The following is a 21538-nucleotide window of genomic DNA, read 5'->3' as shown; positions in this document are numbered from 1 at the left end:
TTCCATCCATCCATCCATTCAACCAACCAAACAACCAAACAACTATGCATCCATATATCTCTGCATATATCTCTGTTCCACTCCCAGAACAGAACGCAGTATTCCAAATGTGGTCTCTCCAGCGCTCTAAACAGCGGGATCACAATCTCCCTCTTCCTGCTTGTTCTACCTCTAGCTAGACTAGAAGACCTCCAAGGTACCTTCCAACTCTGTTATTCTGTTGTCTTTTTTTCGTCCTGCTTGCAGCTGAACTGAAAGCCTCTGCGTTTCGCTTCCTGGCATCCCCTCTGGAAAGCTGTTTTCAATTAGAGCCATCCTGAGCGCTTCTGCCTTTGAGTGGGTTCTAAATCCAGTTTTGTCCCTTCCACCCACGCACACGGTAGAGAAAGCAAGAGACGGAGTGAAGGAGGATCAAGACTTGGGTCTTTCCCCTGGGATGCGGTGAGATTTCCCTGTGACTCACGGAATCCGGTTTTTTGCCAACACGAAGGCAACATGTTTCTCCTCACCACTGATCCTTCAAGGCTGCCAGACTCCGAGTTTTCTCCTGGAGCCCTAAGCCCTAGAAATTTCTGAGGGAGGCCAGGGGAAAAGTAATCTAGCAGTCATGCATTATATATATATATGTGTGTGTGTGTGTGTGTGTGTGTGTGTGTGTGTGTATATATATATATATATATATGTGTGTGTGTGTGTGTGTGTGTGTGTGTGTAGATTGTTCTGAGTTCGGGTTTTGCCCTGTGTAATATTTTGCATGTCTATGCGACGTTTCGGTGAAATCACATTAATAATTATGATTACACCAACCAATCAGATCACTAAAACATAATCACCCAATCTATTTGCTACATTCAAACCAAATCTCCACCCCCACACTATATAGACATGCAAAATATTATACAGGGCAAAACCCGAACTCAGAACAATCTACATACATATACCCGTGAAAATCTACGAAAACATATGTCTGTGTGTGTGTGTGTGTGTGTGTGTGTGTGTGTGTGTGTGTGTGTATATATATATATATATATATATATATATATATATATATATGTCACAGCTAAAAAACAAACAAAAAACAATTGACACATACAGAATATAGTTGTCGGCTATAAATAAATTAACTGCCTTGAAGTGGCCCTGGGTTGGGCCTAGAGGCAAAAAGGAGCTGTGACGTTCCTTCAAATATACCAGGGTGATCCGACATTAAAAAAAAAAGCATATAGATATATAGATAGATAGATAGATAGATAGATAGATAGATAGATAGAGATAGATAGATAGAGATAGAGATAGAGATAGAGATAGAGATAGAGATATATAGATATAGATAGATAGATAGATAGATAGATAGATAGATAGATAGATAGATAGATAGATAGAGAGAGAGAGAGATAGAGATAGAGATAGAGATAGAGATAGAGATAGAGATAGAGATATTTTTCATGGCAACCCCTGATCCCTGCCTCTCCAAACCTCAGTAGAGCAGTCTGCGAAACCAGCTGTGCTTTGGGTCTGTTATACTGCTTTTCTGCAATAACCAGAGCACTTAGACTTATACTCTGCTTTGCAGTGCTTTACAGCCCTCTCTAAATGGTTGGCAATGGCTCCAGCAGTTTGGCAGATCGAATCTCAGCAGGCTCGAGGTTGACTCAGCCGTCCACCCTTCCGAGGTTGGTCAAATGGGGACCCAGAATGTTGGGGGCAATATGCTGATTCTATAAACTGATTAGAGAGGGCTGTAAAAGAACTGCAAAGCGGTATATAAGTTTAAGTGCTATTGCTATCTTCCTTCCTTCCTTCCTTCCTCCCTCCCTCCCTCCCTTCCTTCCTTCCTCCCTCCCTTCTTCCCTTCCTCCCTTCCTTCTCTTAGTCTCCTTCCTTCTCTTAGTCTCCTTCCTTCCTTCCTTCCTCAAGGTTGACTCAGCCTCCCATCCTTCCGAGGTTGGTAAAATGAGGACCCAGATTGTTGGGGGCAAGATGCTTGTTCTTTGTAAACCACTTAGAGAGGGCTGTAAAGCACTGTGAAGCGGTATATAAGTCTAAATGCTATTGCTATATGCAAAGCCACACCGATCGCATACACCTCTGGCTTTGGTTGGGTAATCTTGCATCCAAGAAGCATTTGGCTATGTGGCAGTTCTGTTATATTAGCCCACGAGTGAGAAAGTTGATGGCCCTCCTCCAGATGTTATGGAACTCCAGTTCCCATAATTCTTGTCAGTGCATATTTTGAGGAGCGTTGGCTTTCGACTTCAAGGCTTATGTCTCAAACCTTCATTGTACTGGCATAAACCACCCACACTCCCACTGGATTCAATGGTTGGGAAACTGAAACGGGGAGCCAAGAAGAAGGGAGGGAAAGAACACACGTTTCCTATTGGATGAGCATAAAATAATGTTCCATTGCTACCACTGATAATATCATCTAGTTGGATAATGAGATATCTGCAAGGAAACCACCAGGCTCAGAGAGCAATGAGGACCTCACAGTCCTCCTTCTCCTCCTCTTCCTTTTCCTCCTCCTTTCCGCCCTCCTCCTCTTCCTCCTCTTCCTCCTCCTCCTCTTGCTCCTCCTCTTGCTCTTCCTCCTCCTCCTCTTCTTCCTCCTCCTCTTTTTCCTCCTCCTCTTCCTCCTCCTTTTTCTCCTCCTCCTCCTTTTCCTCCTCCTCCTCTTCCTCCTCCTCCTCCATCATCAACACCACTACCATCACAAACCCCACTCCCTTCTAGCAGTAATGCTGTTATGTACTTTGGTAATGAAATGCCTACAAGAAAATCACCAAGCTCTGAAAGCACCAGGATATCATCATCATCCTCCTCCTCCTCCTCCATCCCCTTCTAGCAGAGATGATACCTAGTTGGGTATTGAAATGTCTGCAAGAAAAACCCCAAACTCAGAGACCACCCAGGACCCCACAATCTTCCTCCTCCTCTTGCTCCCCCTCCCTCATGCCCATCTAGCACTGATGACGTTACCTAGTTGGGTAATGAAACATCTTCAAGAAAACCACCAAGTTCAGAGAGCACCAAGACCCCACATATAACACTGTCCTTGGCCAGAACGAGAAAGAGAGATTGATAAGAGCACAAGGGGAGAGGTAGGCGAAGTTAGCTCTTTTATAACACGTGGACTTCCCAGGATTCCTGAGCTAGCATGATTGGCTGAGGAATTCTGGGAGTTGAAGTCCACAAGTCACAGAAGAGCCAACTTTGCCTACCACCCCCCCTGGCCTAAGGGAAAGCAGGCCCTCCATTCCATCAAACGATGCTGGATTTCAAGCCCCGTAGGATTCACCACCACTGCTATTGGGCTGATTAGTACAGCTCTGCACTCAAAGGACCTTTAGCCTAACCTCCAAAAGCCACACTTCTCATCCAGCTCCAGCAACAGAGAGACCTAAGATGACACTAGGGAAACCACAAAACTTGATTACCACGGAATGTCAACTGGAGGGAATAAATTCACCCGATGCGCAAAGGACATTTTTGCAACCGGGGGGGCTATATTTATCTACCGCCTTTAGAAGATTGTGGTTTACTTACTGGGCACTTGGGGGGTGGCGCATCTGTTGCACTCCCAAATAATAACAACAACAACAAAGATCATAACAACGGTGTCATCCGTTCCTTCTTCCTGCTCAAGGTCAAGCTCCGAGGGGACTTCTCTCTTGGTGAATGAAGTGTAAATAATGGCTTTCTTCCATTTGGGACAGACCATAATCCATCTCCCACCGTAAATCAATAGGGGCCCAGCTACGGTTGTAGAGGGGGCTGCTTTGAAAAGGGGGAGCGAAGCTCAGAAGGGGGATGGAGGAGACCTTCTACTCTATTAAAGCAGAGCAAGATGTCAAACGGCAGTGAAATACAATTGCCTTCAAAGACTTGGCAACAACAGTGTGTGTGTGTGTGTGTGAATTGGAAAATTTACCCAAATGCTCTTTGGGTTTTTCAGCCAGTTTCATCCTTTCCTCGTTAGCTCTGCTACTTTGCTTGGTGACCACACTAGAAAAATGGACGTCGGGATTGGAGTGCCTTTTGTCCCCTGTCCAATTGTCATTCCTTTCTTTCACCTATCTTATATATTCTCTTCCTTTCATATATCCTCTCCTCTAAGTTCACTTTCACCCCTTTTTATATTATCACATGTCTATTTTTCTTCCTATGTATTTGTGTATTGGACAAATGAATGAATGAATGAACGAATGAATGAACAAATAAACAAACAAACAAACAAACAAACAAACAACAAACAAGCAGTGGTTCTCAACTTTTCCAATGCCTCAACCCCTTAATACAGTTCCTCATGTTGTGGTGGCCTCCAACCATAAGTCTAGCACCAATTCTCCCAACAGAGCTTTAAGCTGATTGGCAGGAAGGTCAGAGGGACACCCTCCACTGTCAACGTCTGATTGGTCGGATTGTAAAAATAGGTTCCAAGGTGCCAGAATAGAAGCTTCACTTCCTAACACTGTGGGAAATTTGTCTTTTCCCACGATCTTATGCAACCCCTGTGAAATGGTCATTCGACCCCCAAAGGGGTCCCGACTCCCAGGTTGAGAACTACTGTTTTAGGGGCCAGACTTGAGGAAAAAATGGTGCGATTTAATAAGGAGTTCCTTTTAAAATTTACTAAATTGGCCAAATTAAAGGCAGCAAATGAACATAAAGAAAGCCTGAGATGTTTGGGAGCATTAATTCCATTGGGAAAATTTTAATGAATGGGAATGATTGAGTTAGTTTGAAAACCGAATCCTTTAGATAGGTGGAAATCATTGGGTGTAACATTTATTGTGCCGATATTGGACTAATCATTTGACTGACATATGTTATGGCATGTCATAGGTACTCTGGCTAAGGAGGAGGTCTAGTTTGGCAGTTGACAAAGTGTGGTTGATCGTAGATGTTGTGTGGAACATTGGAGATAAAGGAGATGAGGGATGGAGGGACGGAGGGATGGATGGAGGGATTAATGGACAGGTGTGTGGGTGGGCAGATAGATGGATGAGTGGAGAGATGGATGGGGAGAGGGGTGGATGGAGGAATGGAGAGACAGATAAATGGGGAGAGGGATGAAGAGGGGGAAATCGTCGTTTGACCCCCCAAAGGGGTCCTGACCTCCAGGTTGAGAACCACTGCATCTAGAAAGTTGTAGTTGTGCCTCTGTTTGTAGTCCGTCTGTGTGATTTTCTTGCAGCCGCTGAGGATGTGATCAATTGTTTCATCAGCTTCCTTGCAAAGTCTGCACTTTGGGTCATCAGCTGATTTTTCAATCCTGGCCTTAATTGCATTTGTACCGATTGCTTGCTCCTGAGCTGCAAGAATCAAACCTTCTGTCTCCTTCTTCAGTGTGATTAGTGAGCCATAACCAGGTCTTCTCCTCTCCTTACTAACTTTTCTTTCAATCTTGTCAAGGAACTGCCCTTGCAAATGTTTATTGCACCCGCTGTCGGCTTTGGTTTGCATTGCAGTTTTCCTATACTGTTTCTTTGTTTGCTGTGCTTTCAGAATCTTCCAGCTGTTTACTTCAATTAATGCAGGTTTTTATTATTATTGTTGTTGTTGTTATTATTATTATTATTGTTATTATTATTATTATTAGTAGTAGTAGTACTTTTAGTAGCAGTACTGTTGTTTTGTTGTTCTGTTGTTGCTGTTGTTGTTATTATTGTTATTATTATTATTAATAATAATATTATTATTACTATTATTGTTGTTGTTGCTGTTGTTGTTGTTGTTGTTATTTTCAAATCTCTTTCTTTCGAAAAGAACAAAGCCTCTCTCGTTTAAAGCAATTAGAGAACTCAGCTGACTTCCTCGATGAGACAACCGAGACAACCGCAACCGTTTTTAATTAGGGATGCCACCCAAACTAAAAAAAATGAGTAGGTTCGTTGGTCGAACTTATTACGGTTAATAATTCCCACATTATGCCTTCGGATTACGATTCGTGGATTTTTTTTTTAAAACAGTTTTCGGAATGCAAACCCGGGATTGATTGCAAATTAATTTGCATTTTCTGCATGAAAAGCATCTCAATGCAATCTCCAAAAAAAGTAAAAACAGGTTGTCCATCTGTACTGGCTCACAGTTTACTAACTGTCTGTGTTTGTGAGACAGAGAGAGAGAGAGAGAGAGAGAAAAGAGGGGGGGGTGTAAAAACACAACTAAACACTTGCAGACTTACTCTGGCACTGAACACCATACTTCTGAGTAAAACAGAGAATTAGGGAATTAAGAGATGGAAAAACCCAGTTTTGGAATCAAAGGGATGTTGTTGTTTTAAGCTGGGATGCTTTTTCCTCATTCAATCACCATGTTGGAAACAGTTTAGAATTAAACATTTCTGCGGCTGGGTAATTCCTATCCGTCCCACCCCCCACTGCCTATATTACACGAAGGTGAAGGACCGTTTCGGGCAAAAATAAACTTCTCTTCCCCTTTCTTTCTCAATGGAACTGTCATCCTACCCATTTGGTGGAATTCCACATCCAGTTTTGATCATAAAAAAAAAAAAAGTTGAAAGTCTAGAAAGAGTGCCGAGAAGAGCAACAAGGATGATTAGGGGGCTGGAGGATAAAACATATGATGATCGGTTGCAGGAACTGGGTATGTCTAGTTTAATGACAAGAAGGACCAGGGGAGACATGATAGCAGTCTTCCAATATCTCAGGGGGTTCCCCAAAGAAGAAGGGAGTCAACCTATTCTCCAAAGCACCTGAGGGCAGGACAAGAAGCAATGGGTGGAAATTAAACAAGGAGAGAAGCAAATTAGAAATAAGAAGGAATTTCCTGACAGTGAGAACAATTAATCAGTGGAACAGCTTGCATCCAGAAGTTGTGAATGCTCCAACACTGGAGGTTTTTAAGAAGAGACTGGGCATTCATTGGTCTGAAGTAGTGTAGGGTTTCCTGCCTAAGCAGGCTGCTGCTGCTGTTATTGTTATTGTTGTTGTTGTTGTTGTTGTTATTATTATTATTATTATTATTATTATTATTATTATTATTATTAGTGTTCAGTGTTCAGTTCTGGAGACCTCACCTACAAAAAGATATTGACAAAATTGAACGGGTCCAAAGACGGGCTACAAGAATGGGGGAAGGTCTTAAGCATAAAACGTATCAGGAAAGACTTCATGAACTCAATCTGTATAGTCTGGAGGACAGAAGGGAAAGGGGGGACATGATCAAAACATTTAAATATGTTAAAGGGTTAAATAAGGTTCAGGAGGGAAGTGTTTTTAATAGGAAAGTGAATCCAAGAACAAGGGGACACAATCTGAGGTTAGTTGGGGGAAAGATCAGAAGCAACATGAGGAAATATTATTTTACTGAAAAAGTAGTAGATCCTTGGAACAAACTTCCAGCAGACATGGTTGGTAAATCCACAGTAACTGAATTTAAACATGCCTGGATAAACATATATCCATTGTAAGATAAAATATAGGAAATAGTATAAGGGCAGACTAGATGGACCATGAGGTCTTTTTCTGCTGTCAGTCTTCTATGTTTCTGTTGTTGTTGTTGTTGTTGTTGTTGTTGTTATTATTACTATTATTATTATTATTATTATTATTATTATTATTATTATTATTATAAGCATCAGAAGGGAAGACAAGAAGCAACGGGTGGAAACTAAACAAGAAGAGAAGCAACTTAGAAATAAGGAGGAACTTCCTGACAGTGAGAACAATTAATCAGTGGAACAGCTTGCCTCCAGAAGTTGTGAATGCTCCAACGATGGAGGTTTTTAAGAAGAGACTGGACAGCTACCTGTCTGCTGTGGAATAGAGGGTCCCTTGCTTAACCAGGGGGTTGGACTAGAAGACCTCCAAGGTCCCTTCCAGCTCTACTCTGGTTGTTTGATCGCATTACTTAAATATGTTAAGCCGGTCCTTGCCTTACACGCGGTGGACTTATTTTGAGGAAGAAAACTTCGGATAATTCCCCCAAACGCCTACCTTGATAGCACCCCTCGGGGCGGAAAGAAGGCATTTAATTAAAACAGTAAGACCTGTTTCCTTTCTTCTTTTTCTTAAAAAATAAAATAAAATTTAGAAAAGCTACCTCTAGCCAAACACTCCAAACCGCATAACCTCAGAAAGAAATAGCTCAAGGGGTCCTAACCAGTAAGCGGGCAGGCAGGGTACAAAACAAGTCAACCATTCTTTTCTTCCCTGGGCTTCCCGTTCTTAAAAAAACGTCCCAAACTTGTTTGAGGTTCCAGAACCTTTTACACGGCCTCCGCTTTCCAACTCGGTTTGCAAAAGAAAAAGGCCTCCTTACTAGCCAAGTCAGCTCCGAGCAATGTTGCAAGGCCTCACAATTTTTATGTTGTTTGGTTTAATTTCTGGACCCTCCGTCTTCTCTCCTACAACAAAGGTCAAAGCGAACTTGGTTGGAAACTCTGGACTGGAAGCCACTGCCTCCTGCTTCCTTACTTGCGTCTGTTGTGCCTCTCTTTGTGTGTTTGTGAGTGTGTATCCCTCTGCAGCACAGAAACAGAGATCAGGGTGTCCTGCCCTGCTCGGGTTTTAGCTGCTTTTCTTCTCCGAAAATGACTTTTGATCAGGAGGCGGAAATATTTCTTCGAAAAGAAAAGGGGAAAAAAAAAATCCCCTAGTAGAAGTTTTTGAGCCTTTTCAAGAAAAGTACCTAGAATGGTTTCTGGCGTTGGGTTTTTTTTCCGTGCAAAACCTGCCTCGGCCACATTCTTTGAGGCACAGGACAGCCAAGCACAACTAACTAGGAAAAACAACACTGGGGGTGGGGTGGGGGGATTCTTCCAAGGAGAAGCTACCCAACTTGAGACCGGAGAAGTAATTGTGAAACGAGAGAGCTCAAGAAAACAGAAGAAACGTGTCGATGGACTTCCTCGAGAGGATTTCTGCTTTGGATTCCGGCCATGTTAAAGTTCTGCAAGAAGCTCATACCCACGTGCACAACCACATGAGAAAGTAAGATATATATATATATATATATATACAGTAGTCCCTCACCTATCGCTGGTGTTACGTTCCAGACCCGGCCGCGATAGGTGAAATCCGCGATGGGGAATTTATCGACTGATAGTACTTATTTAAGTATTTATATTGTAATTGTTTGGTAAGTTTTCATTGTTTTAAGTGTTTATAAACCCTTCCCACACAGTATTTATTTTAGATACAGTATTTAAATACAGTATTTACAATTTTAGATATATATATATATTTTAAAAACCTGCCGATCGAGTTTGGCGGGCTGTTTAAATCTGCCGATTGACTTCCTCAGAAACCCGCGATGAAGTGAAGCCGCAGTAGGTGAAGTGCAGTATAGCGAGGGACTACTGTATATATTTGCCGAGAAGCAAATAAGGAGCTGTGATGTTCCTTCAATACACCAGGGTGATTCGACACAAAAAATATGTAACCCTTCCCTGGTGCAGAGCTGAAGGGATTGGATACTGTAGCCTAGAGGATAATTCTCTGCCTTACAAGGCAAAGGTTGCAGGTTCAAGTCCCAGTGGGTATGGCTAGCTGATGAGGCCAAAATAAGGCCGAAATAGATCTATCCCAGTCTCCCTTAATTTTCAAATTCAGCAAAAAAACAACAACATGTGACATATCCATACATACATACATACATACATACATACAGTGGTACCTCTACTTACGAACTTAATTCGTTCTGTGACTAGGTTCTTAAGTAGAAACGTTTGTAAGAAAAAGCATTTTTTCTCATAGGAATCAATGTAAAAGCAAATAGGGAGGGTGGAGGCCCTGTTTCCTCCCAGGAGATTCCTAGAGAGGCCCCATTGAGGCTTCTTCCTGCCTTTTCCGGCTACAGTTTCGGAGGCTTGGGTTTGTAAGTGGAAATCTGTAAGTGGTTCTTGAGAAGAGGCAAAAGAAAAATCTTGAACACCCGGTTCTTATCTAGAAAATTTCATAAGTAGAGGCGTTCTTAGGTAGAGGTACCACTGTATGTATGTACGTATATATATATATGCATACATACATACATACATACATACATACATACATACACACACACATATAATTGTATTATAATTATAGAAGACTAAGACAGAAGATATTTTGGTTGACTGAAGAGTAAAACCGTTTACTACTGTTTTTCTACTAAAGTGTCTTCGTTATTTATCTGAACTGGTTCCTGAATTGCTACACTATAACTCTGGCATTTAGACAAGTCCTATCCAGCTGATGCATATCTCAATATATCCAAACAGCTTGTTCACCCCAGGAAATACACCAAGCGCCCGACCATCCTTACTTGATTTGCTGCCGGCTGACCTGCTACCACCGTAGCCGGGCATTTCTCGTTATAGTGTGAAACCGACACATTGGATGCCCATTGGTCCAGGAATCCTTTGGGGGTGTAGACGCCACAATCCGTGATGCTGGTTGTCTGCTCAAACTCTTCACACACACCATCACCATCGTGAAAGTAGCAGCGACTCGGCTCGTCTGTAAAGAGAAAGAAGCACATTGAGTGAGAATGGCAGAAGCAAACACCACCTCTGGGCATCCTCCATAGATAGATACCAGGCTGTCATAAGAAACAGGGGGAAGGAGTTGCAGGATTGGTTGAATGGGGGAATACAGGAAAATAGAATAGAATAGAATTCTTTATTGGCCATGTGATTGGACACAGAAGGAATTTATCTTGGTGCATATGCTCTCAGTGTACATAAAAGAAAATATAGATTTGTCAAGAATCATGGGGTACAACATTTAATTTATTTATTTATTTATTTATTATTTGGATTTGTATGCCGCCCCTCTCCGAAGACTCGGGGCGGCATACAAATGATTAATGATTATCATAGGGGTCAAGTAAGCAATGATGAAACAATATTAATAAAAAACTTAGGATACAGTCCTAAGTGGGAGGAAAAGGGTGATGGGAATGTTGAGAAAAAACTAGTAGAAATAGAAGTGCAGACTTAGTAAAAGGTTTGATAGTGTTGAGGGAATTATTTGTTTAGTAGAGTGATGGCATTCAGAAAAAAAAAACTGTTCTTGTGTCTAGTTGTCTTAGTGTGCAGTGCTCTGTAGCGACGGTTTGAGGGTAAGAGTTGAAACAGTTTATGTCCAGGATGCAAAAAGTCAGTAAATATTTCCACAGCCCTCTTTTTGACTCATGCAGTATACAGGTCCTCAATGGAAGGCAGATTGGCAGCAATTGTTTTTTTCTGCAGTTCTGATTATCCTCTGAAGTCTGTGTCGGTCCTGTTGGGTTGCAGAACCAAACTAGACAGCTATAGAGGTACAGATGACAGACTCAATGATTCCTCTGTAGAACTGTATCAGCAGCTGCTTGGGCAGTTTGAACTTCCTGGGTTGGCGCAGAAAAAACATTCTTTGTTGTGCTTTTTTGAGGATGTTTTCGATGATACGTGACCGTTTTAGGTCTTGAGATATGATGGAACCTAGAAATTTGAAGGTATGTAAAGGAACCAAATGACTTCATATCGTCCCATGACTGCTGCGGACCCTTCGCGACTGGCCCTTGGATGACCCACAGGCACGAGAGACCTGGGAGCATTTCACTCCTGAACAAAACTGGGACTGAATCTGGATGTTTTGCTTCAGGTATAACAGAGCCTGTTGGAGTCACATTTTGCAGAAGCTAGCCCACCCAGATAGCCAAAGCAGCTAACCAGCCTGCCTCAGACCAGGATATCAAGGATGTCTTGAAGATAATTGAAGACAAGTACTGCAGAGTTTCTTAAGAAAATATTTACTTCTTTCGTAGCAAACCTACACTAACTATTTACACTGCAGCTCTCTAATAGTTAATATACAAAGTACTCACAATTCTCTATCTGCTATTCTCAGTTACAATATTCAGCTGCAAGTCTTCAGCCACCACAAGCCACACTCATTCACAAGCCACTCTAAACCATACTAAGCCACAATACCTTCAAGCCAAGCCACAAGCCACACCTATGCAAAGGTGCATTATGTATATATATACTTTTGTCGGCCAATCGGATTACATTACAATCTGCATATTCACCATGACTAAGCAGTTTTACACGGTTGACGTCATTACAATTCTTCTCTCTGCAATTTGGAATATTGCATCAGATAGGCCCCGATCCTGACAGAGACCCTTCCCCGGAAGGTAACAAGCAAAACAGGTCATGAAGAGGATGTGTAGCATCTCAAGCAATTCTAGGGACCCTGCTCAAGCATCCCTTATGTGACCTGTCCTGAACAGAAGGAAGCGAACTTCCCATAATCTTTTTTGCTGTCTCCACCACTGTCTCCACCGCCTTCCTGCCTGAAGCAGTAATGCTTCCAAACCAGGCAGTAATTTATTTATTTATTTTATTTGTTTATTTATTGGATTTATATGCCGCCCCTATCCGAGGACTCGGGGCGGCTTATAAAATGTAAAAGAGACAGTGAAAAACACCTTAAATCCAATTTAACTTAAAATGAACTAGTTTAAAAACCCAAATTTATTTTCAATCAATTGCTCCCATTCACACACCAACCATATATTTTCATTCATCAGCTAGGGGCCAAGTAATTAATAGCCACAGGCCTGACGGAACAAATGAATCTTCAGACTCTTGCGGAAAGCGGGGAGTGTGGGGGCAGTATGAATCTACAGGGGGAGCTGATTCCAGAGGGCCAGAGCCCCCACAGAGAAGGCTCTTCCCCTAGGTCCTGCCAAGTGACATTGTCTAGTTGACGGGACCTGGAGAAGGCCGATTCGTGTGAGACCTGACCAGTCGCTGGGATTTAAGCGGCAGGGGGAGGTCCCACAAGTAATCTGGTCCAATGCCATGTAGGGCTTTATAGGTCATAATCAACACTTTGAATTGTGTCCAGAAACCAATCGGCAGCCAATGCAGGCTGCGGAGTGATGGAGTGACATGGGCATACCTGGGAAGGCCCATGACTGCGTTTTGCATGATTTGTAGTTTCCGAACGTTCTTCAAAGGTAGCCCCATGTAGAGAGCATTACAGTAGTCGAACCTTGAAGTGATAAGGGCATGTGTGACTGTGAATAGAAACTCCCTGTCCAAACAGGGTACAACTAGTGCACCAGATGAACCTGGAAGAACGCCCCCCCTCGCCACAGCTGAAATATGATGTTCTAAAGTTAGGTGTGGGTCGAGGAGGACACCCAAGTTGCGGACCATCTCTCAGGGGGGCAAAAGTCACCCCCCTCCCACAGAGTGATGCCATATGACCGGATGCTCTGCATCCTCCCTCTACAGACAGTGGTAAGGACAGTGGAAGAAAGGTGCACTTTTGTCACGCGACACAGGAAAACACGTGGCTTTCGTAAAATATACTTTCACGGGCTGAGTGTGGGAGTCATTCTTTTCTATTGACCAAGCTGGGATGGCTGACACCTCTCCCCTCTAACGCCCAAGGGTGGCAACACTGGTGCGACTCAACAAACCAATGTCAACAGTGTCTTCTGGAAAGCCAAGCTCTTGCCCTGGAACTAAATTATGCAAATTAGAAACATTTGCGCAGATTAACTCCCCTGGCAGAAAGCCGCCAACTTCCCTCCCAGTCTGGTTTTCATCACGCTGTTCCCCGCCACCCCTTTCTTCTCGTCAAAGCGCTGGGTTGGCAGAGGGCAAGGAGACAGCGAGAGGAACAGTGAATTGCTAACACATGTAGAGCAGGCCAGTTGTGAACCACACGTTTTCACAAGCCTGTCAGCAGCTCCGGGAGTATTTGTCGCATCCAATGTGACCACTGCTTGGCCCTGTTCTGACATACTTCATCGCTGATCGGTAGCCGTGTGCTCTGCTTTTGTCTTTGGCCATGCGTCCATCCGGATTCATTCTAGGGGAACGTTCCACCAATTTCAACCCACGTGGGGAATTGCCCCGAGGTTATCTACTCTGACGTGGAAATATATCTTCTATTGGGGATCAAAGATCATACTTGAAACCTTCTGTATAGGAGAAGAATGGATCTTATGATCCATGTAGACCACATTTAAAACCCTTCGACAACCTCTTGTTGGGGGTCTCAACATCAAAATGACGTGGAATCTTCTGCAGATAAGTTCTACTCGCAATGGAGAATCCTCTCATTAATATAACTAAATACTTAATTACAATTTAGCACTAGGAGCACCTTTTACAAGGGGTCCTGGGTGCTCTCTGAGCTTGGCTGTTTCCTTGCAGGCATTTCGTAACCCAAGTAGGTAACATCATCAGTGCTGGAAGGAAAAGGTGTATGTATGGAGGAGGAGGAGGAAGAAGAAGATGAAGGGGGAGAAGGAGAAGGAAGAGGGACGTGGAGGAGAAGGAGGAGAGTGGGATTGTGGAGTCCTTGGTGCTCTATGAACATTGCTTGTTTTCTTGCAGATGTTTCATAACCCAACTAGGTACATCATCAGTGATAGAAAGGAGTTTGCTCTCTCAGTGTTGATGATGTTACCTAGTTGGGTCATGAAACACCTGCAAGAAAGCAGCCAAGAGCACCAAGAACCTTTCATTTCAAACCTGAGTTACAAATATTCTCCATTGTTCAACCCCATTATGGAATCACGCCTATCCTTAGAAACCCAAGAAATTATCTTGAAAAGAATCGGGTGTTCAAGATTTATTTGCCTCTTCTCAAGAACCATTTTCCATTTACAAACCACTTCTGATTTCAAAAATTTATCTAGTTTTTCTGTAGCAGGTATAGTTTCCACAGAGCAGCATAATTAAGACATTAAGAAAACAGTAATTACCACATATAGTACAGTGGTACCTCTACCTAAGAACGCCTCTACTTACGAACTTTTCTAGATAAGAACTGGGTGTTCAAGATTTTTTTTGCCTCTTCTCAAGAACCATTTTCCACTTACAAATCTGAGGCTCCGAAACTGTAACCGGAAAAGGCAGGGAGAAGCCTCCGTGGGGCCTCTCTAGGAATCTCCTGGGAGGAAACAGGGCTGGAAAAGCAGGGAGAAGCCTTCATGGGGCCTCTCTAGGAATTTCCTGGGAGGAAACAGGGCCTCCACCCTCCATGTGACTTTCCCAATCGCACGCATTACAGTGGTACCTCTACCTAAGAACGCCTCTACTTAAGAACTTTACTAGATAAGAACTGGGTGTTCAAGATGTTTTTGCCTCTTAACCCGGAAAAATTTCCCAAGAAATTTGAGAGCGGCACGAAGACCTGGTCTGTTTCTGCCATTCCCCCCTTAAGCCCGGCCCTCTTGGGCTTTACTGGGCTGCTAGAGGAGCCTTTTGGTGGCGTTTAAGGAGGCTTTGACAGTCCAGAGCAAACGAAGCATTTTCCTTTTATTCCAGAGGGAATAAACTTCTGCCAGCGCCCAGAGAAAAGAAACGCTCCCTTCGCTCTGGGCAGCGATTGTAAGAAGAAGCAATGTTTCCCATAGGAATCAATGTAAAAGCAAATATCGTGGTACCTCTACTTAAGAACCTGCTCACGGAACGAATTAGGTTCATATGCAGAGGTACCACTGTAGTTGCTCCATTTATTCTGGAATGGTTTCTTCTCGTTTACAGTCATTCCTCCCACAACCAGGTTACAAGTCTTCCCTGTGCTACAGATTTACTACCTGCAATAAGGAACAGGCTCAGCAAATCCCTCTTTTCAGTGTTTCTCTGTAAGTGACCCTAAGATTCCCGGGAGATTTCTTCCCCAGCTTCTTGCAGTCATGCATCCGTATCTTAACACACAAACTCTTATGAAAGCAAGAGAAGTAAACAAAAATAAACAGTGCAGGGCTAGAAAATAACAACAAAGCGAATTAAGAGTTGGCCGAGGGCGACCGGTTTCGGTGGCTTGATGCCAGGCCCAAGAAACTCCAGGCTCCAGTGTCATCCCTTATTTTGTTCTGGCCCGATACTTGCGAAACACCAAGTTTAGTGAGGACAAAGTAATTGGAAGCCTCTCTTTATCCCACATGCGTGGGGAAAGGAGGGGTAAACAAGCCTGAATGAGACACTGAACTAAGCTGGAAGGATGGAAAGCAGAGGCAAATGGTGTGACTTCCACAGAGGTTTCATCTCCTACTTCTTAAATCAGAGTTTTTCCCCTCCAGACCTGGAACCCAATAAATATGAATTCCAACATCTCTTGAACGTCAGCAAAGCTTTTGCAACAGAGCCATTCCATCTGCCTTTTCTTCATGGTTTTATTTCTATTATTGAGAATGTCCTTTACCAAAAGACACAGGGAGGGAGGGAGGGAGGGAGGGAGGGAAGGAGGGGAGAGCGATGAAAGGAGGAGGAAGGAAGGAAGGAAGGAAGGGTGAGAGACGGGAGGGAGGGAGGAGAGAGAGAGAAATGAGAAGGAGAAGGGAAGGATGGGAAGGGGAAGGGAAGAAGGAAAAAAGGAAGGAAGGAAGAGTGAGAGAAGGGAGGGAGGGTGGAGAGAGAGGAGGAGGGAAAGATGTAAAGGGGAAGGAAGGAAGGGAGAGATAAGGAAGGGAGGGAGAGAGGGAAGGAAGGAAGGAGAGAGTAAGAGATGAGAGAAGAAGGAGGGAAGGCTGGAAAAGGGAAGGAAAAAAGGAAGAAGGAAAGAAGCAAGGAAGGAAGGAAAGAAGGAGCGAGAGATGAGAGAAGGAGGACAGAGTGATGGATGGATGGAAGGGTGAGAGAAGGTAGGGAGGAGAGAGAGAGAAATGAGGAGAAGGGAAGGGAGGAAAGGGAAAGGAAGGAAGGAAAAGGAAGGAAGGAAGAGTGAGAGAAGGAAGGGGGAGGGGTAGAGAGAGAAGGAGGAGGAAAAGATGGAAGGGGGAAGGAGGGAAGGAAGGAAGGAAGGAAGGATAGACGAGAGAAGGGAAGAAAGGAGAAGGAATTCTTTACAAGAACATTTGGAAGTCTTATCCAGGAATCAAATCACAGCCGTTTTGCTGGTTCGAGGAAACCTGCTCAATTTTGTTTCAGTGCCTCTCATTTTATTTAAGTCCAACTGCTTAGAAATAAAACGATCAAGATTTTCCTTCTGTTCCCCACCCACCCATCCCAGCTTCTGCCTCCCTTCAAAACTGGAATATTTATTCACTCCCTAAAGGACGATATCACCTCGACCTTGCTGGACATCCTAAAAGCTATAAAAACCTAAATGGTTTCATCAAGTCCTGGATGGCAAGATCTGTTCCCTTAGGCAGGCTTATTATTCTCCTTTTAACTGGTGTTTTTTTTCCCTTTCTTTCTTTCTTTCTTCCCAGATGTTGTAATCTTATTGTGTAAGCCACCTAGACTCACCCCCCCCCTCCAACAGAGGCGACAGGCGAGTTGAGAAATAAATAACGAAGACAAATGATAGCAAAACAATGAAAAGGAATGCGTAGGGTTTTAAAAAAACACCTTTTCCTTTTCTGATTCACCTATAATACACAGAGAAGCTACAGGTTTTCAATGTCTCCAGGTGAGTGACAGCTGCTTCTCTGGGCTGTCTCTTTTCCAAGAAAGTAACTCGCCTATCCCCGTTTTTTGTTGCTGACATTTCCTCCCAAGTTATACTGTGAAATAACATTGGGAGCGCCAGAATAAATTAGATCATTACAATTCAATTACTTAATGACTCCACCTCTCTCTCTCTCTCTTTCTATCCTCGCGGCAGGCGGTTCCAATTTCTTAATAGGACCGAGCGGTTGGGAGAAGAAGAGAAATAATAATTAATAAGAAAAAGAAACTCAGAACTGTGGGGGTTTATAAAAGTCTACCAAGAAAGTACTCTTAATCCTCACTCACACATCAAGTGTATTTAACATACACTGGGTGTGTGAGGATTGAATGTTTTTGTGAGGTAAAATATGAGTATGTGTGTGTGAGGTTTAAATGTTTTTGTGAGGTAAAAATGAGTGTGTGTGTGCGTGAGGATTAAATGTTTCTGTGAGGTAAAAAAATGGTTTTTTTAAAAAAATGTGGAAGAACTAAGCAGATGTTTCCTAATATTGAGCAACTAAACAATGGAAATGGGGTTCCAATATCTGAGGCAGGGGATCAATCCATGCAGCGAAGGGCTGCAAATTATTTTTACTACCACACAGTGGGCGCGGTCTATATTGTGGGTGTGGCTTGCCAGCCATGTGACCAGGTGGGAGTGGCTTGACTATCATGTGACCGGGGGGTGGCTTAAAGGTCATGTGACTGGCTTAAAGGTGGTCAACTTGACGTCACTCACATTAAGGGTTAGGGTTAGGGTGCCTGGCCTCTCCTCGCATCAAAGAGATACAATTTCCCTATCTATTTACTATTAATGAACATCCAAAATATAACATTTAGTTCTATGTATATATGCCATATGTGCATATACATATTACACACAGGCACACAAAAATATACATTATCTACTATATAAACTGTATGTGTATGTACACACACACACACACAAACAAACAAACAAACACAATGCTAGAAGGGAGTAGGGTTTTCAAAAAGGAGAAGGAGGAGGAGGAGGAAGAAGAAGAAGAAGAAGAAGAAGAAGAAGAAGAAGAAGAAGAAGAAGAAGAAGAAGAAGAAGTAGTAGTAGTAGTAGTAGTAGTAGTAGTAGTAGTAGTAGTCATGGATGGGAAGAGAAGTGAGGGAGAACTGAGGAGAAATTTCCTGATGGTTGAGGACAATGAACCGGTGGAACAGCTTGCCACCAGACGTTATGGGTGCTCCATCACTGGAGGTTTTCCGAAAGGGACAGGACAACCATTTGTCTGAAATGGTAAAAGGTCTCCTCCTCCTCCTCCCCCCCCCCATTCTCATCCACTCCACAAACCCCATACCCCTACTAGAACCAAAGAAAACCAACAAGCTCAGACAGCACTAAGAACCCCACAGGTCTTTTCATGCCCTGGGGGGTGAAAAAAATATTCTACGTTCACAACAGACACCTTGGCTTAAAAAATAAACCAGCAGTACACCAACAGCACCCCTGTAGTAAAAATTTGTACGTTCGGTTTAAGCAAGCCCTGCTCTGTTCCATTGCGCTGAGTTGATTCATTCGGAGGAAGAGTCCAAGCTTGCGATCCGATCTGGGTACAGCAGCTAATTTGTTCCCGATTACATTTAAGGCCTCCATAAATCTTTCTGCTCCAGCTCAGAGTCAAAGAGAAAAGGGAGAGATGTCTGGATGAAGACAGGAGTTCTCCAAAGTTATGAAAAGGAAAAAAAAGCCTTGCCTGAATTCAAGGCAGACAGTTGAACATTTCAATCCATGTTGGATTCCAGTTTTTTTTTTTTTCCGGAGTTGGCACGTCCTGCCTTCTCTTATCTTCTTGGCAAAGCTCGTCCCGCAGGTTACGGCAGCCAGGAAAAGATTAGGTAGACGGGAGAAAATGTAGCTCCGGGACTGTATTTTTCGCCCCCATTTATTTTCTTTTCGAGAGGAGACCTGTTCCCAGCCTTTGGCAGGTCAGCGTGAAATATTCTCCAGCTGCCCTTTTCAAGGAGGGCAGCTGGGCTGACCCGAAATGTCAAGGAGCGATCCAGCCAGAAAGTCAAAGGAAAGGAACAGGGTGTAAAATAAATTACCCACCTACCCACCCAGAGCTCCGTGTCAAAGCTTTGTGGTTTGGACAAGAAAAAAGAACAAGAAGGTGGGGGGGGAGGCAGAAGTGGTTTTGACATTGGAAAAGTCACCCCCCAGGAGAGAAGAAGAAGCTTCAAAACAACAGGCAAAAAAAAATAAAATTAATAATAATAATAATAATAATAATAATAATAATAATAATAATAATAAAAGCCTTGGTGGCACAGTGGTTACAGCGCAGTACTGCAGGCTTCTTCTGCTGACTGCCGTTTGGCAGTTCGAATCTCACCAGGCTCAAGGTTGACTCAGCCTTCCGTCCTTCTGAGGTGGGTAAAATGAGGACCCAGATCGTTGGGGGGCAAGAGGTGGAGTCTGTAAACCGCTTAGAGAAGGCTGTAAAGCACCGTAAAATGGTATATAGGTCTAAGCTCCAGAGATTCGCACTGCCCCCACCCTCCCTGCCTTCCACAAGAGTCTAAAGGCCCATCTTTGCCGACAGGCTTGGGGCTGCTAAGACCAACATCTAGCCCCGGACGATGAATGAATTCATGTCTGTGTTTCTGAATATGAGTGACTGGGTTTTTTTTTTAAAGATATTGGGGTTTTAATACATTTTTTAAATTTAGATTTCTATATGTTTTGTATTACTTTGTTGTGAGCCTCCCAGAATTGGAAGAATAAGATGATATAGAAATCTAATAGATAGATAGATAGATAGATAGATAGATAGATAGATAGATAGATAGATAGATAGATAGATAGGTAGGTAGGTAGGTAGGTAGGTAGGTAGGTAGGTAGGTAGGTAGGTAGGTAGGTGGACAGACAGACACATAGATATAAATGATAGATAGATAGATAGATAGATAGATAGATAGATAGATAGATAGATAGATAGATAGATGATAGGTAGGTAGATAGATAGATAGATAGATAGATAGATAGATAGATAGATAGATAGATAGACACAGATATAAATGATAGATAGATAGATAGATAGAAATGATAGTTAGATAGAAAGATAGATAGATAGATAGATAGATAGATAGATAGATAGATAGATATACAGACAGACAGACAGACAGATTTCAGACAGTTGGCCCTCCAATCTCTTTTTTAAAACCTCCAGTGATGAAGCGCCCCCAACTTCTAGTGGCAAGCTGTTCCAACTGTTCTAAGCATCAGAAAATTTCTCCTTCGTTCTAGGTTTGCTTCTCTCCTTAATTCCGCCAAGGGGGCCTGGTTTATCTCCCCCTAACAAGCTGGAGAGGGCACGCACAACATTGGCCCACCGGAGTTGATTTTTTTTTTTTTGCATCATTCCTTATAACAAACTGGATCTTGGCAAGGCTGAAAAAAAAACCCTGATAAGGCTGTTGGCTGAGCTCTTATAAACAGCAGACAGTGATGTTAAACGGATGCCTGGAGGGTGCCTCGCGATGGATCGCAGAGTAGAAAGAAGGCACCGTGGAGCTGCATCATCCTGTTCCCATCCATAAAAAAAAAAAAAATCCGGAGATTTATCAGAATGATGATTGTGGGCGAGTAACGTCCAACACCCCCTGCATTCCTTCAGGATCAATCTGTTGGGGTTCCACATTGCCAAGTGGAGCAGAATTGGATAGAGGTAGAACTGTGGGGTGATTCCTTTTCTCACTCTCTCTCTCTATCCCATTTCTGATGTATTACATCTTGGCGTTAAGGTCAAATAGTCCTCCTTAGACGTTGATGGATTATGTGCTATCAAGGAGGTACTGACTCTTCCTGGCCACACAGAGGGATTTTTCTCCAGAATTTATCCCTATTTTAAAACATTAGCAGGCCCCTATTTTATCAAAGGCTGTATGAAGAGAGGGAAAGAATCAAGAAGTCACAAAATGTTAGTCCCACTTTATAATGCCCTGGTGAGCTGCTCCAAGTCCTCGGAGAGGGAAAGCATACAAATCTAATAAAATAATAATAATAATAATAATAATAATAACAATAACAACAACAACAACAACAACAACCCTACCCCCACTTCAGACAAATGGTTATCCGACATCTGCTCAAAAACTTTCAGTGTTGCAGCA

The 21538-nt window shown here is 43.0% G+C and overlaps 1 protein-coding gene across 1 annotated transcript in view; it reads right to left on the bottom strand.

Moving 5' to 3' along the window:
* The window catches only part of PAPPA (pappalysin 1), a 157816-nt gene that overhangs the window by 55227 nt on the left and 81051 nt on the right, over positions 1 to 21538 (bottom strand). Inside the window, 1 exon segment of the mRNA XM_070759604.1 lies at positions 10270 to 10463. Within this exon segment, the coding sequence (XP_070615705.1) occupies positions 10270 to 10463 (194 nt within the window).

This window comes from Erythrolamprus reginae, chromosome 8 (genome assembly GCF_031021105.1).
Source record: "Erythrolamprus reginae isolate rEryReg1 chromosome 8, rEryReg1.hap1, whole genome shotgun sequence".
In the NCBI taxonomy this organism is placed as follows: domain Eukaryota; kingdom Metazoa; phylum Chordata; class Lepidosauria; order Squamata; family Dipsadidae; genus Erythrolamprus; species Erythrolamprus reginae.
This window is presented reverse-complemented; position numbering and strand designations above follow the sequence as displayed.